General features: G+C 43.8%; 1 protein-coding gene across 1 annotated transcript in view; it reads right to left on the reverse strand.

Moving 5' to 3' along the window:
• The window catches only part of COMMD5 (COMM domain containing 5), a 35,928-nt gene extending 28,708 nt beyond the window's left edge, over positions 1-7,220 (reverse strand). Inside the window, exon 1 of the mRNA XM_028715573.2 lies at positions 6,970-7,220. Within this exon, the coding sequence (XP_028571406.1) occupies positions 6,970-7,135 (166 nt within the window). The 5' untranslated portion in view covers positions 7,136-7,220. The remainder of the gene's footprint in view (positions 1-6,969) is intronic.
• Between the last annotated feature and the right edge of the window lie 5,288 nt (positions 7,221-12,508).

The following is a 12,508-nucleotide window of genomic DNA, read 5'->3' on the forward strand; positions in this document are numbered from 1 at the left end:
AAGGTATTGTTTGACAGCTGTCAAATTAGCTGTCAAGACGGAAAAAGAGAACTTTGTTTCAATTTGGTTACATTTTGTTGAAAACAAGGAAGAACTGATACAAACTATCTTGACTTTTGGATTTGAACTGGAAGGAATACTAAGTAACCAAAATCCCTCTAGAGGGGATTTTGGGACATCACAAGAATGGCTGAAGGAGGGGAAATTCAAGCTAAAATGGACAGAGTTTTTCTTCTCTTGGGAAAGTTACAAGGCCAAATTGATGTTTTGGCTACCAATGTTGCAACTCTGGACTTAACAGTAAACAAACTCATTGAATTTGATAAGGACTTGATTCAGGAAGTTCATGCAGCTGGACAAGAGGAGAAACTTGAGAGTTTTGAGAGTGTGGAGAAAGAGAAATATGTTGTTTCTGAGGAAAAGGAAGGAGGAGATGTAATGTTGCAGATGACAAAAGAGAGCCAGAGGCCTGACATGATGGCTACAAAGGAAAATAAGAACTTGATGATGAAAATTTGGTCTGAATTGGAGACTGAAGAATGGAGAGATCTCCTTATGTGGAGATCTGAAGACCCAAGGATTACAATTTTGATTAAGGTGAAAGTTGGAGCTTTTGGGACATTTGGATTTGAAAGAAGTAAGAAACAAGATTTGGGCTCCACTTTTAAGTATGGAGGTCTGGCTGGAAGAAACATGGACCCCATCGGGCCAGAGCTTCTCCGAAATTTGGCGTTTAATATTAAGGACTATCAAAAAAATCGGCAGAGAGGAATTGAGAGAGAATTAAGAGCCTCGGACGTGAGATCTCCAGGCTGATAGTAGACTAAGACTGATGGACATTTGTTGGGGATTGAAACCGGGAAAGGGGTGGGGGGGAGTTTGGGAATCCAAAGGGTGCATAATTATAATCTGTCTTTCTTTTTTTTATTTGTTTTGTTATTAGTATGAAAACGGGGGAATTCGTGGAAGGGAATTTGGGTCGACTTTAGAAAAAAAGTTTTAAGAATGAGCACTGATGTACAAATACTGATGTTTAGAAGGCAAAATTGGTTTCTTAAAATGAACTAAATATAAAAAGGTTAAAAATTGGGGATAAGAACTTGTTGAACTAACAATTTGAATTGGAATATAAGAAGGGGAGATGTGGGGAAGTCAGGGAAATATGTTATAGAAAAATAAGGATTGTAAACTGTATGTGTTTTTAAATTTTTCTTTCTTTTTGTTTTCTTTTTCGATTTTTAATGTACTAAAGTGGAAAATCTTAATAAATATCTTTTAAAAAACAAAAAAACAAAAACAAAATGGGGATAGGATTGAGCCGTGCAGAAGCCCACACTGAAGCTTCCACGGGGCTGAAAAGCATTCCCCAAGTAATTAATTCTTCCGTGGTAACATTTGTGGAAGAACTTCCCCTTATTGTAAAAAATGGAACTAGAATTGCAACAATAATTTTAAGACTCAACTATTTTTAAGCACATCAAAGTACCGTGGTACCTCGGATTACAGACGCTTCAGGTTACAGATGCTTCAGGTTACAGACTCTGCTAACCCAGAAATAGTACCTCGGGTTAAGAACTTTGCTTCAGGATGAGAACAGAAATCACACAATGGCAGCACAGTGGCAACGGGAAGCCCCGGTAGCTAAAGTGGTACCTCAGGTTAAGAACAGTTTCATGTTAAGAATGGACCTGCAGAACGAATTAAGTTCTTAACCTCAGGTACCACTGTACTACCAGATAAATAAGTACCGCTTCAGCGGGAAGGTAAATGGCGTTTCCGTGCACTGCTCTGATTAGCCAGAAGCGGCTTAGTCATGCTGGCCACATGACCCGGAAAAACTGTCTGAGGACAAACACCAGCTCCCTTGACCAGTAAAGAGAGATGAACGCCGCAATCCCAGAGGCATTCGCAACTGGACTTAACTGTCAGGGGTCCTTTATCTTTTTTATTTTTCACACTATTTTATGGCATTTACACAGGCCGAGTAAAGGGACTGTCTGAATACGGATTTTAGAATTCTTCTAAAGTGTTAACCTTTATTCTTGGTGTGGCAAAATAAACATGTGGCTATAGCTCTGTCTTTCCCTTTCCTGGGTATAGCCAGGATCTTGGGGGGGGGGGGGAGCCAAAGTTGCTGAATTTTTTTTAGGATATCAAAGTTGTTGAGATTGGAGATCAGAGGGGAAAATACCTGTGAACAGGACATTACATGGGGCATTATTATATAGTTTCATTATATTTTATATTTATTTTTTAAATTGCACCTATTCCGCTGAGGAATAGAAAAAACTATCATTAAAAAGAAATGAAATATTAATAGAATTAAAACTATTTACATATGTAAAATCTGTTTTGTATTTTGTATTACGGTCCTGGAACAACCTGGCCACCAAATTCTGCACCAGTTGAAGTTTCCAAACCATCTTCAGAGGCAGCTTCACCTCTGACACATTGCAGTAATCTAACCTTGAGGTTATCAGAGCATAGACAACAGTAGTTCGGCTATTCCTGTTCAGATAGGGGCGTAGCTGGGCCACCAGCCCAAGCTGATGGAAGGTGCTCTGGGCCACTGAAAGCAAAGGATCCAGGAGGACCCCCAAGCTGTGAACCTGCTCCTTCAGGGGAAGTATAACCCCGTCAAGAACAGGTGATCTCCCAGACATCTGGTCTAGGGAACCACCCACTAACAGTGCCCCAGTCTAATCTGGGGGTCCTCCTGGACTCAACTGTCAGGGGTCCTGTACCTTTTTTATTTTTCACACTATTTCATGGCATTTGCACAGGCCGAGTAAAGGGACTGTCCGAATAAGGATTTTAGAATTCTTCTAAAGTGTTAACCTTTATTCTTGGTGTGACAAAATAAAACATGTGGCTATAGCTCTGTCTTTCACTTTCCTGGGTATAGCCAGGATTCTTGGGGGGGGGGGTGGCAGCCAAAGTTGCTGAATTTTTTTTAGGATATCAAAGTTGTTGAGCTTGGAGATCACAGGGGAAAATACCTGTGAAGAGGACATTACAGGGGGCATTATTATATAGTTTAATTATCTTTTATATTTATATATTTAATTGCACCTTTTCCCCTGATGGAACTCAAGCACAGAAGAAGCTATCATTAAAAAGCAATGAAATATTAATAGAATTAAAACTATATACATATGTAAAATCTGTTTTGTATTTTGGTCCTGGAAGAACCTGGCCACCAAATTCTGCACCAGTTGAAGTTTACAAACCATCCTCAAGGGCAGCTTCACCTCTAACACATTGCAGTAATCTAGCCAAGAGGTTACCAGAGCATAGACAACAGTAGTTAGGCCATCCCTGTCCAGATAGGGGCATAGCTGGGCCACCAGCCCAAGCTGATGGAAGGCGCTCTGGGCCACTGAGGCCACCTGAGCCTCGCAAAGGATCCAGGAGTACCGCCAAGCTGTGAACCTCCTCCTTCAGAGGAAGTCTAACCCCGTCAAGAGCAGGCAACATCCCACTCATCTGGTCTAGGGAACCACCCACTAACAGTGCCCCAGTCTTATTGGGATTGAGCTTCAGTTTGTTGGCTCTCATCCAGTCCATTACCGAGTCAAGACCGTGGTCCAGCACTTCCACTGTCTCACCTGCAGATGTAAAGGAGAAATAGAGCTGAGTGTCATCAGCATACTGCTGACAACGTACTCCAAACCTCCGGAGCCCCGTTCGCAACCTGAGCAGAACGCAACCCAGGTCTGCGCGTCGCTATTCACTGTTCTGTGCCTGTGTGTGATGTCATATTGAGCATCTGCGCATGCGCGAATGGCGAAACCCAGAAGTAACCCGTTCCGGAACTTCCGTGTTGCCGCGGGACGCAACCTGAAGAAATTTAACCCGAAGTGTCTTTAACCCGAGGTATGGCTATAATTAATTCTTCCATTGTGAACATTTGTGCAAGAACTCCCCCTTATGTTTAAAAATGGAACTAGAATTGCAACAATAATTTTAAGATTCAACTATTTTTAAGCACATCAAAGAACTAGCAGATAAATAGGTATTGCTCTGGCGGGAAGGAAAATGACGTTTCCGTGCACTGTTCTGGATTCGCCGGAAGAGGCTTAGTCATGCTGGCCACATAACCCGGAAAAACTATTTGAGGACAAACACCAGCTCCCTCAGCCAGTAAAGAGAGATGAATGCTGCAACCCCAGAGTCGTTCACAACTGGACTAAGCTCTCAGGGGTCCTTTACTTTTTTTATTTTTCACACAATTTCATGGCTTTTACACAGGCCTAGTAAAGGCACTGTCCGAATAAGGATTTTAGAATTCTTTTAAAGTATTAATCTTTATTCTTGGTGTGGCAAAATAAACATGTGGCTATAGCTCTGTCTTTCACTATGTGAAGAACGGATATAGCCAGGATTTTTGGGGGGGGGGGGGTGGCAGCAAAAGTTGCTGAATTTTTGTTAGGCTATCAAAGTTGTTGAGCCTGAAGATCACAGGGAAACATACCTGTGAAGAGGACATTACATGGGGTAATATTATATAGTTTTGTTATCTTTTATATTTATTTATTAAATTGCACCTTTTCCCCTGACGGAACTCAAGCATAGAAAAAGCTATCATTAGAAAGCAATGAAATATTAATGGAATTAAAACTATATACATATGTAAAATCTGTTTTGTATTTTGGTCCTGGAACAACCTGGCCACCAAATTCTGCACCAGTTGAAGTTTACAAACCGTCCTCAAGGGCAGCTTCACCTCTAACACATTGCAGTAATCTAACCTAGAGGTTACCAGAGCATAGACAACAGTAGTTAGGCCATCCCTGTCCAGACAGGGGCATAGCAGGGCCACCAGCCCAGGCTGATAGAAGGTGCTCTAGGCCACTGAGGCCACCTGAGCCTCCCAAAGGATCCAGGAGTACCCCCAAGCTGTGAACCTGCTCCTTCAGGGGAAGTGTAACCCCATCAAGAACAGGTGATCTCCCACGCATCCGATCTAGGGAACCACCCACTAACAGTGCTTCAGTCTTGTCAGGGTTGAGCTTCAGTTTGTTGGCTCTCATCCAGTCCATTACCGAGTCAAGGCCGTGGTCCAGCACTTCCACTGTCTCACCTGCAGATGTAAAGGAGAACTAGAGCGGAGTGTCATCAGCATACTGTTGACAACGTGCTCCAAACCTCCGGATAACCCCACCCAGTGGTTTCAGGTAGATGTTAAACAACATGGGGGATAGGATTGAGCCCTGCAGAACCCCACATTGAAGGTTCCACGGGGTTGAAAAGCATTCCCCAAGTACGGTGGTAGCTCTGGTTGCGAACGGGATCCGTTCCGGAGCCCCTTTCGAAACAGGAGCAGAACGCAACCCACATCTGCGCGTCTCTGGGTCGCAATTCACCGCTTCTGTGCATGTGCGTGATGTCATTTTAAGCATCTGCGCATGCGCGAATGGAGAAACACGGAAGTAACCCATTCCGGTACTTCCGGGTCACTGCGGGACGCAACCTGAATAGATTTAACCCGAAGTGTCTTTAACTCGAGGTATGACTGTAATTAATTCTCCCATGGTGAACATTTGTGCAAGCACTCCCCCTTATGTTAAAAAATGGAACTAGAATTGCAACAATAATTTTAAGACTCAACTATTTTTAAGCACATCAAAGTACTAGGTAGATAAATAAGTACCACTCTTGCAGGAAGGTAAATGGTGTTTCCGTGCACAGCTCTGGTTTTGCCAGAAGCGACTTAGTCATGCTGGCCACATGACCCGGAAAAACTGTCTGAGGACAAACGCCGGCTCCCTCGGCCAGTAAAGAGAGATGAACGCCGTAATCCCAGAGTCGTTCGCGATTGGACTTAACTGTCAGGGGTCCTTTACCTTTTTTATTTTTCACACTATTTCATAGCAGTTACACAGGCGGAGTAAAGGAACTGTCCTAATATGGATTTTAGAATTCTTCTAAAGTGTTAACCTTTATTCTTGTTGTGCCAAAATAAATGTGTGGCTATAGCTCTGTCTTTCACTATGGGAAGCATGAATATAGCCAGGATTTTTTGGGAGATCAGCCAAAGTTGCTGAATTTTTTTTAGGATGTCAAAGTTGTTGAGATTGGAGATCACAGGGAAAAATACCTGTGAAGAGGACATTACAGGGGGCATTCTTATATAGTTTTGTTATCTTTTATATTTATTTATTAAATTGCATCTTTTCCCCTGACGGAACACAAACATAGAAAAAGCTATCATTAAAAAGCAATTAAATATTAATAGAATTAAAACAATATGCATATGTAAAATCTGTTTTGTATTTTGGTCCTGGAACAACCTGGCCACCAAATTCTGCACGGGGTTGAAAAGCATTCCCTAAGTAACACCCTCTGGGAACAACCACCCAAGTAGGACTGGAACCACCGCAAAGAGGTCGAGAGCAATTAACAGGGACATGTTTCCCTTCTCTCTCTCTCTCCAAAGGTGACCAAAGCAGTTTCTGTGCCAAAACCAGGCCTAAACCCTGATCCAGGAAATCAGTTTCTTCCAAAAGCGCCTGGATCTGGTGTGCGAACACTCGCTCCAGATCCTTGCCCAGGAAAGGGGGCTAAGCAACTGGCCGGCACATTGCCACAAACGGAAATATGCGAGTAAAATTATAGCACCCAGTTTATAAGAAGCGCAAATAACTGTTTAAATGGCAAAACTGATTAACAATATTTCCTGTGGCCATCACATTAACTAGTCAGTTTCACATCGCAGCGTTGGAAGCAATCCGCAAGAAACTTAAGCAGTTAAGACAGAAGCACAAAAGCAGTAACAGGAAGATGTCCTGCTGTCAAGAGCAACTGATGGGAGCGCGAGGAAAGGGCCACGCAGAGCCAACGATCAAGCCCACTTCAGGAACGCTGGGTTCAGCTAACCAGCGCCTAAGCAGGATAAGCTCTCAAAGGCAATAACTCGTTCCCTGCGGGCACCCCTCTACCTGTCCCGCCTGCAAAGCGTTTGTTTACCTTTGAGGAGTTTGCGAAAGGTTTCCTTGTCCAGCTCCCGAACACTCCTGGCCATCGCTTCCACCTCCGCGGGTATCCGAGCCCCCAGAAAGCTGACCCTGCCGAGGTTAGTCTCGAGTCCCGAGTGCTGGTAATGGGGTAACAGGGCCTTCGCAATCGCAGCCATGGCAGCAGGAACCCCCACTCCAAGGCTTTGCAAAAACGAAAAAAGAAGGGGGGGGAAATTGCAGGCCCGGCTGTCAAGTCACGTGACTCTCCTCTTCCCGGGGAACGTTCTATTTCATTCGAGCGCCCCCTAATGGCCCAAAGTCCGAAATGAAGGATGGGAGAAAGCTTGCTCTGGAGCGCAGAATTCGAACCGATGGCAAGGCAGGAGATTCCGACGAAACATCAGGAATAACTTTCTGTCAGTGAGAGCTGTTTGACGGTGCAACAGACTCCCAAGAGAGGCGGTGGCCTCTGCTTCCTTGTAGGTTGGATGCCCATCTGTCCTGGATGCTTTAGTTGAGATCCCTGCATTGCAGGGGGTTAGACTAGACTAGAGGACCTTTGGTGTCCCTTCCGACTTTATGATTCTGTGATTCTATGAATTTGTCTGTCTTCGGGAAGTAAAGGGTAAAAGCTCCCGCCCCGACAAAGAGCGTCCTTTTGCATACTTGTAAATCCATCGTTTGATGACTGCAACGGGAATAGCGTCCTGTGAGGCAGGAATAGGACACTCCGCAAATAATGCGCAGATATAACAGGCTTACCCAACCTGGCGCCCTCCAGATATTTTAAATTTGTTTGCATCAGTTTGTTTAAAATACTGCAGATTAATCACAGCCATTTTTTGTCATTTTCTTAAAAAAAACAACCTAAGCATTGCTAAAAATAAAGTACCAATTCTTACATTATAGTGTGAGATAAGGGTTACCTAATGTTCAGGTGGAAAGGGTGCTTCTAGTGTGGTCCATTCAGCTAGCTGCTTGTTAGAGGAATCAAGAAATGTGTGAACCCGGATCCGTCTATGTATGTAAACAGTTATCAGCATTAGCTCAAACTGAACAGTTACCATTCTAGGCACGCGTAACAGTACTTTGCATCTGCACCTATGAATTGAATAAAGTTAGGACGACAAATAAGAATAGTAATCATCATTCATAATTATATGATTTGGCTATAATGGCTAGGTTTGCAAATTATGTCCAGTCACAGCAACATACTTTTATAATAAATTGCTCTGCGCCATTAACTTTTATAGACAAGAAGTCAAGGAGGAAGAGGTAAAATCAGTTATGGTCCATTGGGCCCAGGACATTGGACACACACACACACACACACACACACACACACACACACACACACACACACACACATATGAAAGGCTTTGGAGAGAAAACATAATGAAAATGCTGTACCGATGGTATCTGACCCCGGCCAAACTGGCCAAGATGTACAGTAGAAGAAAAGCTCCGACGTTTGCTGGAGATGCAAAAAAGCGGTTGCAAATGTGATGGGGACTGTGTGAAGATAAGAACATTTTGGGACATAAAATACAATGAACTCAAAAAGATCTTTAAATTTTCGTTTTAAAAAAACACCCTGAAGCCTTTTTATTAGGCATTATGTCCATTGATATACAACTCTCCGCCCCAGAACCCTCCTTATGTACGCAACCACAGCGGCGAGGATTTTAATAGCAAAAAATTGGAAATGTGATGTAATCCCCGCAATAGCTGATTGGCAAACAAAGAAGATAGAATATTCAGAACTTGCAAGGATGACTGGGAGAATAAGGGGAAAGTCTAACCAGAAATTTAGTAAAGATTGGATAATGTTCAAAGAAAATCTTTAAAAGTACTGTAATAACACAAATCTCCTGACAGATTCGGATTGAATCTTGAAGTTCAAGGAAATTATAGAGTAAAATTCCCCACCCCTGATAATTAACTGAGAAGCATAATAAATATGAAGTGCGTATACACTAGTAAGGTATAAAAAGCACAATGAGGTGAATCGGAAGTTAAAGGGTATGTAATGTCGGGTGAGGTGTTCTATGTAAATTGTTTTGTAATAAAGCATCTTCTTAAAACGAAAAAAAAAACTTGTATAGATACAAACCACACTCATCTAATAATGTTATACGCCTGTACTTATTTATTTTTAACTTGCTGATAAAGCCTGCAGTCCAGATCCACTTAACTGCAAACAAGTTCACTTGAAAGATAGAGGTCTTACTTCTGAGCAGGCATATATAAATCCATATTTGTATGCACATGTGAGCCGTAGCGGGAATTTACGCCAGCAACACAGGCTGTGTACACGTTACTGCTTACTGTGGCTCCAGTGCGCTCCCGCTGCTGTTGTTTAAAGTCTAATGCACACGGCATTAGCCACAATCCATAAGTATACTGTAGTTTATTTCAAAATACTCCTCTTTGATACGCTTTCCCTCAAACCATTTTCCATCAGATCCCACCAGTTTTTAAGCTGCGATGTGTACCTTCGAGACCGGCTTTGCCACGTGCGAGGGAGAAAGTTTCGTTGAGTGGGAGTTTGATGCAGGAAAACAAATCCAGTAATGTACACTGGGTGAAGACATCCCCGCTCCCTCTTTGGTGTGCCCACTGGGGTTGCCGCCGGATGCAGGGTTGCCCTGTATTTAAATGTGAAATGCTACGTCCCTTAGTGATACAGTTTTGTCCTGCATTTCTGGTCTCCTCTATGTTTCTCTTTCTCTCTCTGCCAGGTTAGGGACGTGTGTTTGAAAGGGTGTGGGAAAGGACATGTCTTTAAGCTCTGGGTACCCAGGGACAGGCAGATGTACAAATTCAGGTGTAAGTGTGCAGCGAGTTCCAGAGGGGCTATCTTGCTGGGCGGCAAATAGGTTGTAACGGATTTCTTCAGCACCAGATGAAAATGAAAACGAAAATCGCCCCCACTTCGCCCCGTATCATGCCAGAACAAAGGTTGCACCCCTAGTACAGCTTTGTTTAAAAACAAAACAAAAACCCCATATGAAACGCAGTGTGTGGAACCTTGCAGCATTTTAAGTCGCTAACGAGCGTGTAGCTTTATTTATTCATTTATTTGTATATAGAATTATGTTCCTCTTTGTACCAGCCTGGGCAATGGCGGAAATGTAAATCCTCCTCGGTTTAATTAATTTATTATTCTGAACCTGTTTGCTCACAATGTGGCTGCTCTAGACGACCCCAGGTTCAGTCCCTGGGAATCTGCGGGTAGAATTGGGCGAGGCACTGCCATTCCCCTCCCCACCCCACCCGCCCTTCAAAAATGGCGCCGAACGCCAAGGAAAGTGGTGAGGCGGGAGGCGCGCAAAGCAGGGAAGGCTGCTCTCGAGTAGACTCTGAGAAAGGTCTTCTTTCTCCCTCTTCACGCCGCGCCTCTTGCAAAGTTTCTTGTTGTGTCTGGAGGCCGGTTGAATCAGGCACGACCCCTTTATATTAGTAACCAATTTACCCGGGACTAGCCTGGTCCCCCCCCCCCCGCACCCCAGTCCACTGTATACTGATGCTAAGCCGCCTGGGCACCTGCTCCCTCAAGGCTTGCAATTTGCCCTTAACCTGTAATCGGGATGTATGGCATTTCTACATAGCCAAGAAAATGCTTAAGAGTTTACAAAGCGACAAGTGGGGAAGGAAACTTAATTGCAATTTGTGCTCGGTAGTGGAATTGTCCCCTGCTTGCAACTAGCTATCGGAAATGGACAGTAAAGGAATGCAAAATCTAACACGCATTGTTTCTTGCACTTAAATGATAGTTGCAAAGACCTGCATTTGCTTAAAGTACGTTGGAATGCAGGTCGCTAAACCTTCCATTCCCGGGGAACGTTCTATTACAAAAACTATTGCAAAAAAAGGTTGCCCATCTTGGGTCCAGAAGACCCAAAATGGGCAACCTGTTGTCTCATTAGTTTTTTAAATTAAAAAACGCAGTTAATTAAAATACATAGCATTCTAGTTTACTAAGCAGATAATTGTAAAGAAGTGAATTAGTCATAGTTAGGTGAACCAATATTTTTTTTTTATTTTTCCCCCATCAATGCAGTTGCACCCAGTGCAAAATAGTAATAGATATGCAAGATATGCAACAACCCCAAACTCCAAAGTCAAACCCCAAACTCTGCAGATAATAAACTCTCCCTTTCTTCTCCTGTAGGTGAGCACTAATTGTGCTAACAATGCAGTAAGCCAAACATTCAAAGCTCATAGAATTTGTCAGCAGGAATTATAGTAATGTCACTGCATATGTCCTCTTGCTTCATGTCAATAGCTCGCATATTTGCAAGCTCCAACAAACAGTAGAATGTTCCTCCTACATCCTTGCAGCCCATATTATATGTTAGTTCAAAAAAACTGACGGTTTTATTTCCAGTTGTGGCAACTTTCTTCTGAAGAACACGGAGCACTTGCTGAGGGGTCTTGTTCCATTTGTGTTCCTCTTCTTCTTCATCCTCGGTTGGTTGAATTTCCCCCATTTCACTTAAGAGCTGCGGCTCTGGAGTTGTCTGCAATGGCACCAAAGTCTTCATCCTCGCTTCTACAGCAGCAACTGCTTGCTCCACATTGTACGGAGGTGAGGCTTTGGAAGGGGCTTCCTGGTAGCTACAGGAGGGCTGCTCCTCATCTGGCACTTCTCGATTTGTCTTTCTCACTTTCTTTTTCGGTTCGGAGGATGGAAGCATTTCGGTACTCTTGAAACCCTTTGTCACACTCGGCTCGCCTCCTGCCCTCTTTTTGGTAGTTGCTGCTGCTGCTGCCGCCGCCTCCTCCTCTGGAGCCACAGTTGGTTTATCCGCAGGTGACGGAGGGAGGTCCACCATGGCCACTTCACTTGCCAAAGGAGCAGCTCCTTCAGCATCCAACATGCTTCCTTCGTCTTCGTCAAAAAGCCCTGCAAAGGGGATCAAGCCATGGTCGCCCTCTCCGAAAATGTCACTCAAGTCGTCCTCACAGTCCATGAGGGAACTTTCATCTCTCGGGTTGACGATAAAGCAGTCTATGATGCTGTCGTCTCTCATTAACTCGTTGATAGTTCCCATATCAACACCAAATATATTTCCCTCATACACAGGGATGTTCTCCGTGTTCTCTTCCATCGTAACGCTGCTTTGGTGACAGCAACGGCGCCTCAAATTTGGAGATTTCTGATAAGGTGGTAGCGTTGTATCTCTGTCCCAAGGCTACCCAGCGCGCTATGAGCCTCTTCAACAAAGCACGTAGCCTTTTTATTGCAAACCTGAGTAGCGCCCAGCAACAGCTGTGCTGAAGCCTCCAAACCAGGAGAGATAATTTGTTTCCCACGCCTCTCCTGTTTGCAGTCGCCTGCAGCTAGCCAGACCGAGGCTAGTGCCCTCTTATTTTTTACAATAAATTGGGCATCGGTGGCTCTAAATTTGCAGCCGTCTAGTCCTTCAAATACTCTCGCGGAAACCATGCTCCCAACAATTTCGCTCTATTTTTTAAAACTCTAGTTTCAACGCCCACTTGAGCTCGCTGCACCCCTTGCTATTGCCCGCCTCCACGGCAGGGGG

The sequence above is a fragment of the Podarcis muralis genome, chromosome Z (genome assembly GCF_964188315.1).
Source record: "Podarcis muralis chromosome Z, rPodMur119.hap1.1, whole genome shotgun sequence".
Taxonomy (NCBI): domain Eukaryota; kingdom Metazoa; phylum Chordata; class Lepidosauria; order Squamata; family Lacertidae; genus Podarcis; species Podarcis muralis.